At 33.3% G+C, this 12,581-nt stretch overlaps 1 protein-coding gene across 2 annotated transcripts; it reads right to left on the reverse strand.

Moving 5' to 3' along the window:
• Positions 1–1,433: 1,433 nt before the first annotated feature.
• Positions 1,434–4,840, reverse strand: LOC140806404 (protein FAR1-RELATED SEQUENCE 5-like). 2 transcript variants are annotated; one of them, XM_073163059.1, is made up of 4 exons: positions 4,593–4,840; positions 2,062–4,302; positions 1,901–1,965; positions 1,434–1,826 (listed from the first exon to the last, which is right to left on the reverse strand). In XM_073163059.1, exons 2-4 carry the CDS (start codon positions 4,221–4,223, stop codon positions 1,807–1,809), a joined length of 2,247 nt encoding a protein of 748 aa, XP_073019160.1. In that variant the 5' UTR covers positions 4,224–4,302; positions 4,593–4,840; the 3' UTR covers positions 1,434–1,806. The 2 variants fall into 2 exon arrangements, with proteins under 2 accessions (XP_073019160.1, XP_073019159.1); XM_073163058.1 differs by having other exon boundaries at positions 2,062–4,840.
• Between the last annotated feature and the right edge of the window lie 7,741 nt (positions 4,841–12,581).

Here is a 12,581-nt window from a genome sequence, read left to right on the forward strand (position 1 = left end):
TAAACCCTGACCCGGGAGGTTCTCGAACTCGGGCAAGATCAGAACGGGGAGAAGATATCGAAGTCCAATTACCTTCAGTGAGCCGGTGTGAAAAAAGGATCCCGGATCTTCAGATGCCCGGCGAGTTGTGCATTCAATTGTCAGAAGAATTCCCAATGAACCACTTGGCAAGCCACCGCCCGGGGAGTAATCAGCCAATACCCGGGGTAAAAACTTCCCGGTCCAAGAAGTACCTCAGGGCACCCGGGTGGGAAACACCCGGGAAAGAGACACATTCTCTCCCTGATCACCACGTCTTCCGGACATCGCGGAGCCCACTCTCCCATGTTCCATGACCAGGTCAACTCTTAGTACGTAGCCCAATACTTTGCCACGTGGCCCATGAACCCGAATCATGGACCACCATCCGAACTTTGCGGGCAAGTTATCTACCAACTTCATCTATAAATACCCTCCGTTGGTATTTTAGAGAGGGGTCTCTTCTCTTTTCTTACTCACAAGCACTCACGAACACTCTTATTTTCTCTCCCAGTTTTCCTTTGCGTGCATTACTGACTTGAGCGTCAGAGTGGATACGCCGGAAGTCCCTAACGTTCTGTGATTTCAGGATTACTACACAAGTCATCCCGGTCGTTACCCTTCAGGTGACAGGGAACTCAACTGGCCCGGATTACTAGCAACTTACACTGAAAAATATTCAATCGCATGTACATCCACGCATCCGACTTGGCAAATTGCACACCCGGCTACTACCCGATTTGCCCGATTGACATCATATATATATATATTTATATATATATATATATATATATATATATATATATATTTGATTACAATGAGAAACACAGTTTCTCGATTATAGAACATCGATTTACTAATAAAATTAATCAATCACATTGTCATATTTTAGTTGCACAATGATTAATTACTTATAATTGAGTACCAGACTAAAAATATGAATAATGATGTGATTCAATTGGTTAGTCGAATATAATTTATATACATCATTCTTTAGTTCCCATGCAGCGTAGGCAAATATATATAATCGTGTCAACATCTGTGTTAACCAATGAAATGTCAATAATCTATTGAATATATAATTTTGATATGATTCATTGCATGTAATAGGTGATTATCGTCTCATTCGTGGGCACATGTATGAGCAGAGTTGATGGACAATATGTGCAGTTTATTTTTTTTTAAAGATTTGACGTTTCGCGACGGTTTTACAAATACGTCGCAAATGGCGACGGATTTTAACAAACCGTCGCGAAGCCCACATGTGCAGTTTATTTTTTTTAAAAATTTGACGTTTTGCGACGGTTTTAAAAATCCGTCGCAGATGGCGACGGATTTTAACAAACCGTCGCGAAACGTCAAATTTTTTTTATAAAAAGAAAAGAGGGGACAGAGGGACGTTCCCAAATTTCGTGTCCCACCTTCGCCCAACAGCCCACAAATGCATTAGACAGGTGGAAATTAGAAATAATTTACTACGCGACACAAACATGATGTTTTACGTCGACCACAGCGGGTTTTTATACATGTTCCATAAGTCATATGAAAGAGAACGATACAACAATATGGCAGCAGGAAAATTAAAACACCAAGATTTCTTGACAGAGAATGGTTATCATATTGAATTTGAAAATTCTACAATGCTAATTCTTGAATTAAGCAGAGGATCCTTCTCATGGTGACAGAAACCTCAAAGCTCGATGTTTCATCCACGACAGAGGTTTGATAAAGCACTATAAAATGGTTACCGCATCGCACATATTCAACTTGATAAAATAATAACCTTTATCAAATCCAGTTGTTAGAACCTGTAAAATTCAAAACAGTTATGAATAAAAAAAATATTGATGATTAACAACATATATTTAGAGATTTAAATTACCATCTATCGATCCAAAATCTTCGTCATCTGAGCTTTCTTCTTCGTTTTTATTATTAATAGTTGACCTGAAGAACGTTGAGTATGCCACCATATATTAATTTTGATGATTAACCAAATATATACAAAAATACTAAAAATTTACATTGTTGATAAACACATACCCGTCTTGCAAATTTGGACAGTTACGCTTGTCATGCTGCACACCTCGGCGTCCACACCCACGACATTTTCTTCCCTGTGTGGTTGCCTTCTCCTTTGATGACTTTAATCTCTTCCCACATCCCTTTGTTCTAATTTTTTGAGGATCAACGATATCAACAGCCCTATCTGTGGCTCTTCTACATTGACTTCCACCGCTTACTGTTGTAGTCATATTCAAATCTTTCATTTTGTTGCCAATATAATCAAACTGTGCATTCAAGAAATTTGTTCCCTCAACAGTCAATGATGCAATATCAACTAATGCAGAAGCTTTATAGGATAACCTCAAATGTCTTGACATCAAACATCTTTCTGGAGCTTCAACCACATTTGGCTCATCTGTAGGAAAAAATTCTACATTCTTTGCTGCTTGCGTCCAACGTTTCAGTATATATTTATCAGGCAAATGAAAGACTTGGTTTATACGAAAAAATGCTAACATATGCCTGCATGGAATGCCCTCAAACTGAAATTTCATACAACTGCACAATATATCATCCCCTTGTATGACATGTGTAAGCACTCTTGGTTTCGAAGAAGAAGAAGCTTGAAAATTCATTACCTTGTAAATCCCAAACTCATTTCCCACAGATTCTGTTTGCACGTAATAACCATGACTCTGACTCATTTCTTCTAGAAACTCCAACCATTTCTTTTTCGTGTAAACCGTCACCATCTGAGATTCCATTGGCCATTTGGACTGTAGCTTGGGACGCTCATTCATATCGACATGATCTGCAACTAACTCATTGTGTCTTTGGTGCCGGAGTGCCTTATTGAAACGAATGATAAAATCCATCAATGAGTTCTTGCTAGATATATATCTCTTGAAAAAAGCATGTGAACTTTCGGACCGCTGACTACTTGACATACCCGCAGAAAATACATGATTAAAATATGCTGGCACCCATTTATGTCGCAAATCAAACATCAACGACAGCCAATCATGTTGTTCCAAGTTAGCATTAGACATAGCAGCTTCCCAGGAACTCTCAAATTCCTCATCTGTGGAGGAATGTAGAATGGCATTCCTTATGCTTTCGTAGTGATCACGGAAAGTCATTGGGTTTAATTTCTCAGAGAATTTGTTCAGTATATGCCACAAACAATATCGATGTGTTGTTCGAGGAAAAACTTGTGATATGGCTTTCGTCAGAGCCGGATCTTGGTCAGTGATAATCAAGTTTGGGGCACCTTGACACATGGCTTCTAGGAATTTATTAAGCAACCAAACAAAAGAATCTGTTTTTTCGTCACTCAACAATCCACAACCAAAAAGAATGGTCTGATGATGATGATTAACTCCTACAAATGGTGCGAAAATCATCCCATATTTGTTGGTGTTGTATGTAGTATCAAACACAACCACGTCACCAAAAGCAGTGTATGCCCTTCTTGACACATGATCAGTCCAAAAACACCTGGTAAATCTGTTGTCCGAGTCAGTCTCATAATCAAAAAAGAACAATGAATTCTTCTCTTTCTCAGATTCGAAGAAATCGACCAATGTTTCTGCATCAATACCCTTATGCTCATCCCTAACACTTTGCTCGTAGTTTCTGATATCTCTTTCTATGAAACCTACATGTTCAGGCCCACCAGACTCTATCTCAAATAATCTCATTTGTTGACAAGTTGGCACATTGGCTTCTGCAAATTGTTGACTCAACATTTTTTTTGATGCAGAAATACCGCGATGCGAGCGTAACAAATGCACCTTCGACGGAGTCGATAATGAATGATTATGACTTTCAACGAAAGTACTGACAACCCAACCCGGACCTGTTTGTTCCTTGACAACTGAAATCTTGGACAAACATCCGGTTCTAGTCTCACCACGGGCTCTTTCTTTTCTTGGTTGATCTTTTTTTGTCTGTTTGCTCCATCGAATATCATCTGTATGCCCTTCTTTAAAGCATACAAATTTCTTCCATACAATTTCGTTTGTTTTCTTACTTTTCTTGCTATTACTCATTCTCGCGCTAAAACCGGATTCTCGGGCATATTGGTTGTAGAATGAGAATGCATCCTCTAACGAATCAAATCTCATACCAATCTGGGGTTTCTGATCATCACCGACTTGGGGGATGTACGATTGTTCATCTCCACTATATTGATCCATTTCATCTACAGTGGCGCTAGGCAGACGTGGGGTGGTGCTCGAAAATCTTTGCGGGCGGTAAGGTGCTGGCGAGGATTGTCTGGGGATTAACCGAGCACGATTAGCGACGGTAACAATATAATCATATGAGAAACAACATCAAGTATAAAATATATTTTAACAAAACATACTAGAAATGAATAAATTTATAAATACTCCAGATACATAAATAGCTAGATCATCAACACCATTTCCTAGTGCAATTAATTAAATATGCAGACTTACACTTCACAAACATTAAAGAACATGTATGCCAATACACCGGAAACCTTCAAAATCATAAATTGGAAATTTCTTCGGAATATGAAATTTAGAACTACATCGATTTACCTTCTGATGTCGTCGGAATATTTCCCCGCACGAGAGCTCCAGAAGTTCGCTCAATCTTCTTAACGTAAAGATTTGAGCGTAGGTGGGAGAAGGGCTGTTGGGCGAAGGTGGGACACGAAATTTGGGAACGCCCCTCTGTCCCCTCTTTTCTTTTTATAAAAAAAATTTGACGTTTCGCGACGGTTTGTTAAAATCCGTCGCCATTTGCGACGGATTTTTAAAACCGTCGCAAAACGTCAAATTTTTAAAAAAAATAAACTGCACATGTGGGCTTCGCGACGGTTTGTTAAAATCCGTCGCCATTTGCGACGTATTTGTAAAACCGTCGCGAAACGTCAAATCTTTAAAAAAAAATAAACTGCACATGTGGGCGACAGCTCAGCTGTCGCCCACTGGGCGCTCACCAAAGGGCGCCCAGGGTATCAATTCCCTATATATATATATATATATATTATTGTTTCAATCATATAGAATTAATTTAATTTAAATGAAAGAAAAATAACATGAATATAAATACAATAACTATGTTAAGTATTCAGCAGTTTGAATTCTTGATTGGAAAAATGGAGAGAAAAATCGATGGGAAAAAGATAACTATGGAGAGCGAAAAGATAATTATGGAGAGTGAAATTTGTGAAAGTGATCAGATATTCATCATTCATCCTTATCCATTTATATTAAATTAATAGTTATCTATGAGTGTGTTTGGTTGAGTTATTTAAATAAGGATAGATTAATAGTCAAATATTTATCGTTAAAATTTTAAGTTGTTTTAATATTCATTTTGACCCGGTTTAAGATCCAATTTTATGGATAACTATTTGATTAATAAAATTACATCTTAAACCGGGTCAAAATTATTATTAAAAAATTTTAAAATTTTAACGATAAATATTTGACTATTAATCTATCCTTATTTAATCCACTCAACTAAACACACCTTATTTGTATTAAATTCAAGTTTATCGATTAACTATAAAATCATACTTAAAATAATATGGCGTCTCTGATTAGGTCTCAAGAGGAAAAAGATATCTCGAAAGGAGGAAAAAAATCTACAGGAGCAAAGAATGGGTTTCCGTGATGTGTGTCGAAGTACCATTTTCGCTCACCTAAGATATGGTGGAAGTTTAATTTTTATAGTTTTAACATTCAAAATATTCATTGGTCGTCGTATGATTTATACATTCATATGGTGTTTAAATTTGTTTATCTTTGTGTATTTAATATTGGACATCAAACCAGTTCGAGATTAGCGGAGTTGGTCCTTCTTGTAAATCTTTACGAACGGATCTTCCGTCTACTTCAATTGTCAAATAAGGTCAGCGATCATATATTGGATTTCTCGTATAGATCGCACTAGATACCTAAACAAAAGTTATTTTCGAGATTGGATCGCCAAAATTTCAAAAATCCGGCAACGATGTGGTGCTAAAAATAGCCAAAAAATTTCCTAGGGGAGGAGATGTGAGGAAATTTTGGTGCAAAAATAGTCTTATTTCACATAACTTGATGAAATATTTATAGAATCAGAAATCCCACTTTAATTAGGATTCGAAATCGTAATCCCTTTAGAACTTTTTTTTCCTTAATTATTTAAAATTTTCATGTTATATATATACACACACACACATCTATATATACATATACACATATATATATTTATAGACATATATATAATTAAATAATCATTATCTAATTTCTTAATTAATTGTTAATTAATTAATCATTTCTAAACTCTCTAGAATATTTTATAAGAATCAATGAATCATACATTTATTAGTCATCACTACTAATATTATTATTTAATTAATATATTCTAAACTTACTAAATAAAAATTGTGAACTCATTATATTCCTTGCGAGAGTATAAATCTCGTTCACATAATGAAAATTAAAAATTTCGAAAATCAAAATTTGCACTGATCCATTTTTGTAATAGCTAATTTTGTGGACTCTTTCACCAAAACTGGAAATTTCACTCTCTTATACCCTTCAAACAACAGTGAAACGATCGCTTTAATTGAACATTAAATCAACAATGCATTTAATAACTCGTAAAACTTCACATAATCACATTAACTATAAAATACATAAATATGTCTAAAACATAATTTTTATGTTAACGTCGTATGTTAACGAACTGTAACGTACATATACCCCTCGAATAATTGTAAAACGATAACTTTAATCTCACCGGACTAATAATGATAAAATAAATCGTTTAATTCCATAATTCTCCAACAAAACTAAAATAATCCAACTAATTTTCAAAAATTACTAAAGTTGAATTTATTTGCTAAAATCCAACTTTAACGATTTAAATTGCTCAAATATGGTCCAAATATACTTAATATTTCACCAAATCGAATATTATCCAAATAATTCTTCATTAAACGAACAAAATAGTTCAATTTGCCAATCTCGATCGAAGAATTATACCTTAAACATGCCGCGACAATTGAACCTTCAACACATAACCGATATTACGTCAATATAACACACTTTAATAGACGAAAACAAATTAAATCGAAACAGGTACAGTGGCGTAGCCAGAAATATTTTCTCCGGTGGGCAGAATGTTTTTAAATTTTAATTTGAACTTCATATAATAGAAATAAAAAAAACTATAGAAACATACCTAATTCTTATAAATATTAATTTAAACTTCACATAATAGAAATAAAAAAGAAGTTAAAAGAACGTACTAAATTTTTATTTAAGACGAATTTTGCGATTTTTCAATACATCAAACTTGTTTATGATAAATTTTGTATCAATACCCAGAGCGATATCTCTCTATATATAAACAACCATGGTATTGGCAAGAAGGTCATTTGCCATTGTATTACGAAATGGCGTCTTGTTTTTATTTTTTCAATAATGATATTACAATCTACACATAATAACATTTTGAATTCGATTTTAAATCTATACATTTAATTACCCATTTGAAGTGGGCTTTAACCATTAATGGACTTTAAAATTCAATCCATTATTTTCTTGTTTTTTGTGAGATAATGGTTCTACAAATTTAATAATTACCTCTAAATAAATTGGACTTTAAAATTGGGCTTTATACATGCATACCTAGGCCTAAAATTTTAAAAAAAAATCTGCTGGGCTTATGCCCAGCTTTGCCCACAGTGTTCTCCGCCCTTGAACAGGTACAAACATGAATTTTGACAGCTTGCCTCATCGAATTATAATCAGAATTTCGAACTCGAATACTTCAATATCCGGGCTTCACTTAGTTAGAGGTGCGAATAAATACCGAAATACCAAAAATCGTACCGAAAAAATACCGAAATTACCGAAAAATCGATATACCGAAATTTTCGATATCGGTATCGGTACGGAATAATTTTTTTTTCGGTATACCGAAATACCGAAAATAATTTTTTTTATTCTTTTTAAAATATAAGTTAGATATATCGAAAAAATGTCGGTATATCAACTTTTTTAAAGAGTATCGTCATGAATTTTTTATATCAACTGCATGTAAATTGCTATTATTATTACTATTATTATTATTATTATTATTATTATTATTATTATTATTAAGTATCTTAATTAGGATTTCCATATAAATATTTTTTAATTTGTAATAAAAAATGATTAAAATTTTTAATCAAAATTTATTTATCTGACGAAAATAATATTTATTTATTATTTAAAATTTTGATCGACAAAATAATATATAATTTTTTAGATATATTTTTTTATTAGTAATAGTCCACTATACTAAGATAAGTATATCGATTTAAGACAAAAACTTATGTGAGACGGTCTCACGGGTCGCATTTTGTGAGACGGATCTCTTATTTGGAACATCCATGAAAAATTTTATTTTTTATGCTAAAAGTATTACTTTTTATAGTGAATATTGGTAGAATTGACACGTCTCACAGATAAAGATTCGTGAGAGCGTCACACAAGATATCTACTCTCGATTTAATGGCAGAAGAATGTTATCTTTATTTAAATGTTATATCAAATGATATAAGAAATTTTCGATTTTATTTTGAAAATTCAAATTAATCTGAAATTGAAGTTCCTTGAAAATATAAAATATATTTAAATATTTGCATTTGATAAGTAAATAAAAGTCTTTTAGGATGCTTATAACCCAATAATTTTATAGAAAGTATTTTTCATATTTATTAAAAATTTAATATTATATATTATTTTTAAAATAAAATTTTAATATTAGAGTCACTTATTTATCAAAAATTCTAACTTAAACCATCTTAGGCTTGGAATAAAATTGAATATGATACGTGACATTGTTTTACTAATTTTTTTTAGTGGCTTTAGCACATATGGAGGTTATTGGTTTCCAGCCTATATACCATTTTCAACTCAGACTGAGCTAAGAAAAGGATAAATTTAAATTCTAAAATAATAATGAATATAAGGCACTGTTTTCAAAACCGGACCGGACCGGCCGGTCGGACCGGTTCAACCGCGAACCGGCCTCCAGACCGGCCCGGAGATAAGGAAAAAACCGGAAAACCGGTTTAACCGAAAAAAACCGGTTAAAATCCGGTTAAACCGGAAAAACCGGAAACCGGAAACCGGTTAAAACCCGGAAAACCCGGAAAAGTGATGTTTATTTGGATATTTGTTGTAATTTTCATCTTAAAAATTAAGTAAAAACTATAAAAACATAAATAATCAATATTTTACTATTTTATTTATTATATAAAATAAATAAAATATTAATTTTATTGATACGGTTCGACCGTTCGGTGGAACCGGTTGAACCATTTTTTAAGCTTGACCGGTTCGATTAACGGTCCAGTTATAAAAATACTGATATAAGGTTCTTATTTAGAATTTTTACAAAACATAAAAAGATTAATTAAAGATATACCAAAGAAATTAAACAACAAAGGATTTTACCGAGGTCCACATTAGAAATATAAATGCATAAAAATCACCCATAAATGCCTTAAACGTCATTTCTCGACTAAGCAGGCTGAAGGCTACAACATGAATTTATTATTTCCTGATAAACTCGAACCTTGTGTTTACCATTTCATGTTTCATTTTTTTACCTTATGTTCTAACCAATAACTCTTATATTACATTGAATTCTAAAATTTAAATAAATCTTTTATTATCTCAACCTACTTCCAAGTTACAAATAAATATAGATCATGTCATAGTAAGATAATAATTTAGCACGAATGCTTTAGCCTGTCATTTAGGCTAATTTATCAAATATAAAAATTAAAACAATAAATAAAAAAAAAATAAAAACAATATAAACTTACAAAGTTGTAATCAGCAAACTTGAAGCTTTGATTTATTCAGAAGGGTTGTTTACAGAGAGAATAGAGGGAGTAAACTCGACCGTGTCCATCTAAGAACACAAAATATCCTACTTATAGAAGGAAGAGCCGGAAGTGAAACCCCATATTCCAACTAAAATATAAACACTACAATGTTTTTTAAAAGCAAATAGTAACATGGTTACAAAATTGAAAAATTGATAGTGATATGCCACTAACTAAAGTTGATAGTGATATGTCACTAACTTTATTAAAGATGAATGTCCTAATCATCTTTAATATTATCTTTTATGGAATTTTTTAAAATTTGAAAAATATCGCTGATATGAGAAAAATTAGGAATATCTTTCTCTGAGTCTTGTGCATCTTACATTTGCATGAGATGAATAAATTGATTCTCTCTTGATTCGGAAGCCCATCGATTTGTCCGATTTGGAGTCAGAACATCCAATATTCTTATAAAGATCATTCTTCATTTCATCAATATAAATTTCAATCATTTTTTCTTTTGAATAAATATCAAAATATTTTTGAGTCAGAATCTTGAATGGACTCATAGAATCTTTCTCTTTCTTTTGTTTATTATTAAAATCTTTCTGATATAAAGAAATTTTCTCCTCTATATGTTGAAGAGTTTCATAGCCATAATGATTCCAGTATCTAGATCATCTCTTAATAATTTGTCCCAAAATTTTGTGGAACTGTCACTCCATATGCAAAGAATGCCTTCATCAGTGTAACAGAATTCTGGTTGCCATCTCCATCTATTGCTGGGTTCACAGCGGCTGGCTGCACGACGGATGGAGCTAGTCTGCAAGTGATCGACGGGCAGGGAAAGATGAAGAATGAGGGTTGGGGTTTTCTTTCTCTTTTTATTAGCAACTGTATGTATGTGTGTATAATGTAGTGTAAATTTGTTACTAAAAATAGTACCTCATGCCCATTTATCATGGTTTTGCATTTATTTTTGTTCTCGTGTGTTATTTAAACTACAAATGTATTTTATATCGTTTAAATTCTACGATATTTTAAAATACATATTTTTAACATACTATCTAAATTTATTTTGCATAACTAATTATTTTAATTAATCAACTCAATAAGTTTTCTAATGATGTCAAATTATCGGATAATTAATTCTAGGGCTCACACATAACATCTGAAGCCTGAACACTCTCTACATTGAACCGAATCTAATATTTTGACATCCGATTAAATCTTTTCATTTTTCCTTGGTCGAATTGTCCTTGACTAGGTGCAATACATTGAGTTTTCTGGGGAGCCGTAATGCTAGAAAGTTTAAGTTGCTGACCCGATTTCTTCTTGTCTCTATCTTCAATTTCTTTGTGATCAGTGACATGGAGTCTTCACACAGATCAGACTCGTTGACTTCCTGAGACAGTTGAGATAGATTATTGTAAGAATCATTTGAGACTTGGAATACAATGGTCTTTCTTTTGTCTTTCTTATGTAATTCAGATTCATCTCAAAAGTTCAAAGAAAACTTATCAGATCATCCAAACCAAGCTTTATGGTGTATTTGGCTTCGTCGACTGCATATATCTTTATGTTAATCATTCTGAAAGTAAACTTAACACCTTACAGACTATTATTTCATTAGCAATAGGATCACCAAGAATAAAGGCTTCATTTGCAATATCACGCAGTCAGCAATCATAAGTAGGAATATATTATGTTTCTTCCATTCTCAAATTTTCAAACTTGGTGGTTAGCATTCTCAATTTAGTTCTTCACACACTGTCAGAGCATTCGCAGTGTTTTTAAAGGATCTATCATGCATCTTTGACAGAGACACGATTAGTGATTAGATTGAACATATTTATGTCAGCTGACGTGAAGATGTCATTGAGTACGCCGATGAGTTGAAGTTAAAAATCTGGATAAATGGGTGCAAGACCAGTCATAAGTAGTAATATATTATGTTTCTTCCATTCCCAAATACCCACCCCTTACATTCCCACCCCAGATAAAAACGAGGAACAAATCGAAGATAAAGAACAATAATTTTTTAGGGATGGTGATGAAGCAAATCCAATTCAAGACCAGTCTTGTTATTTTGTCTTTTAATTATATTATCGTGTTTTACCTTTCCGCATTTCGATTAATCGCATTGTAAAGACGATTATTGATTTATGTAATAGACTAACTTTTGGTTATTTGATGTACTACGTGGCTTGTTGTTATACGATTTAAAATTGATAAACAACGCCGATGGCACATCTCGGTTTCGGGGCGTGACATTGACAATTGAAATAAATGTGTGCAGCCATTTCAATATATCCTTGGCACAATATGCACGTTTTATCTGAAATAAAATCAAGTTTATCTCGAGTTGACAAAGCACTTTCCAAACCACAGACGGTCGTTTGGTGGGGGAAACAAATTTCCGGCACAAGGTATATATATCATCTATATTCTTAGCAGGTAGGGGGAGCACCGAAAGCCAAAAACAATCAATACCTTGGACCACTGATCTAATGAGTTCCAACTTCCCAGCGATTGAGAGATTGTGTCTTGGCCAAGATCTTATTTTGTTTGCAATGTTATCCACGAGGTTGCTGTAATATGAAGTTTTCATTTCCTCGAAGCCACCGAGATACCAAGATGACAGAAGGGTAGGTCACCAAGATGAAAGCCTGTAATGTGAAGAATTTCTATCTATGCTCGCCAT

This window comes from Primulina eburnea, chromosome 11 (genome assembly GCF_022965805.1).
Source record: "Primulina eburnea isolate SZY01 chromosome 11, ASM2296580v1, whole genome shotgun sequence".
Classification (NCBI taxonomy): Eukaryota; Viridiplantae; Streptophyta; class Magnoliopsida; order Lamiales; family Gesneriaceae; genus Primulina; species Primulina eburnea.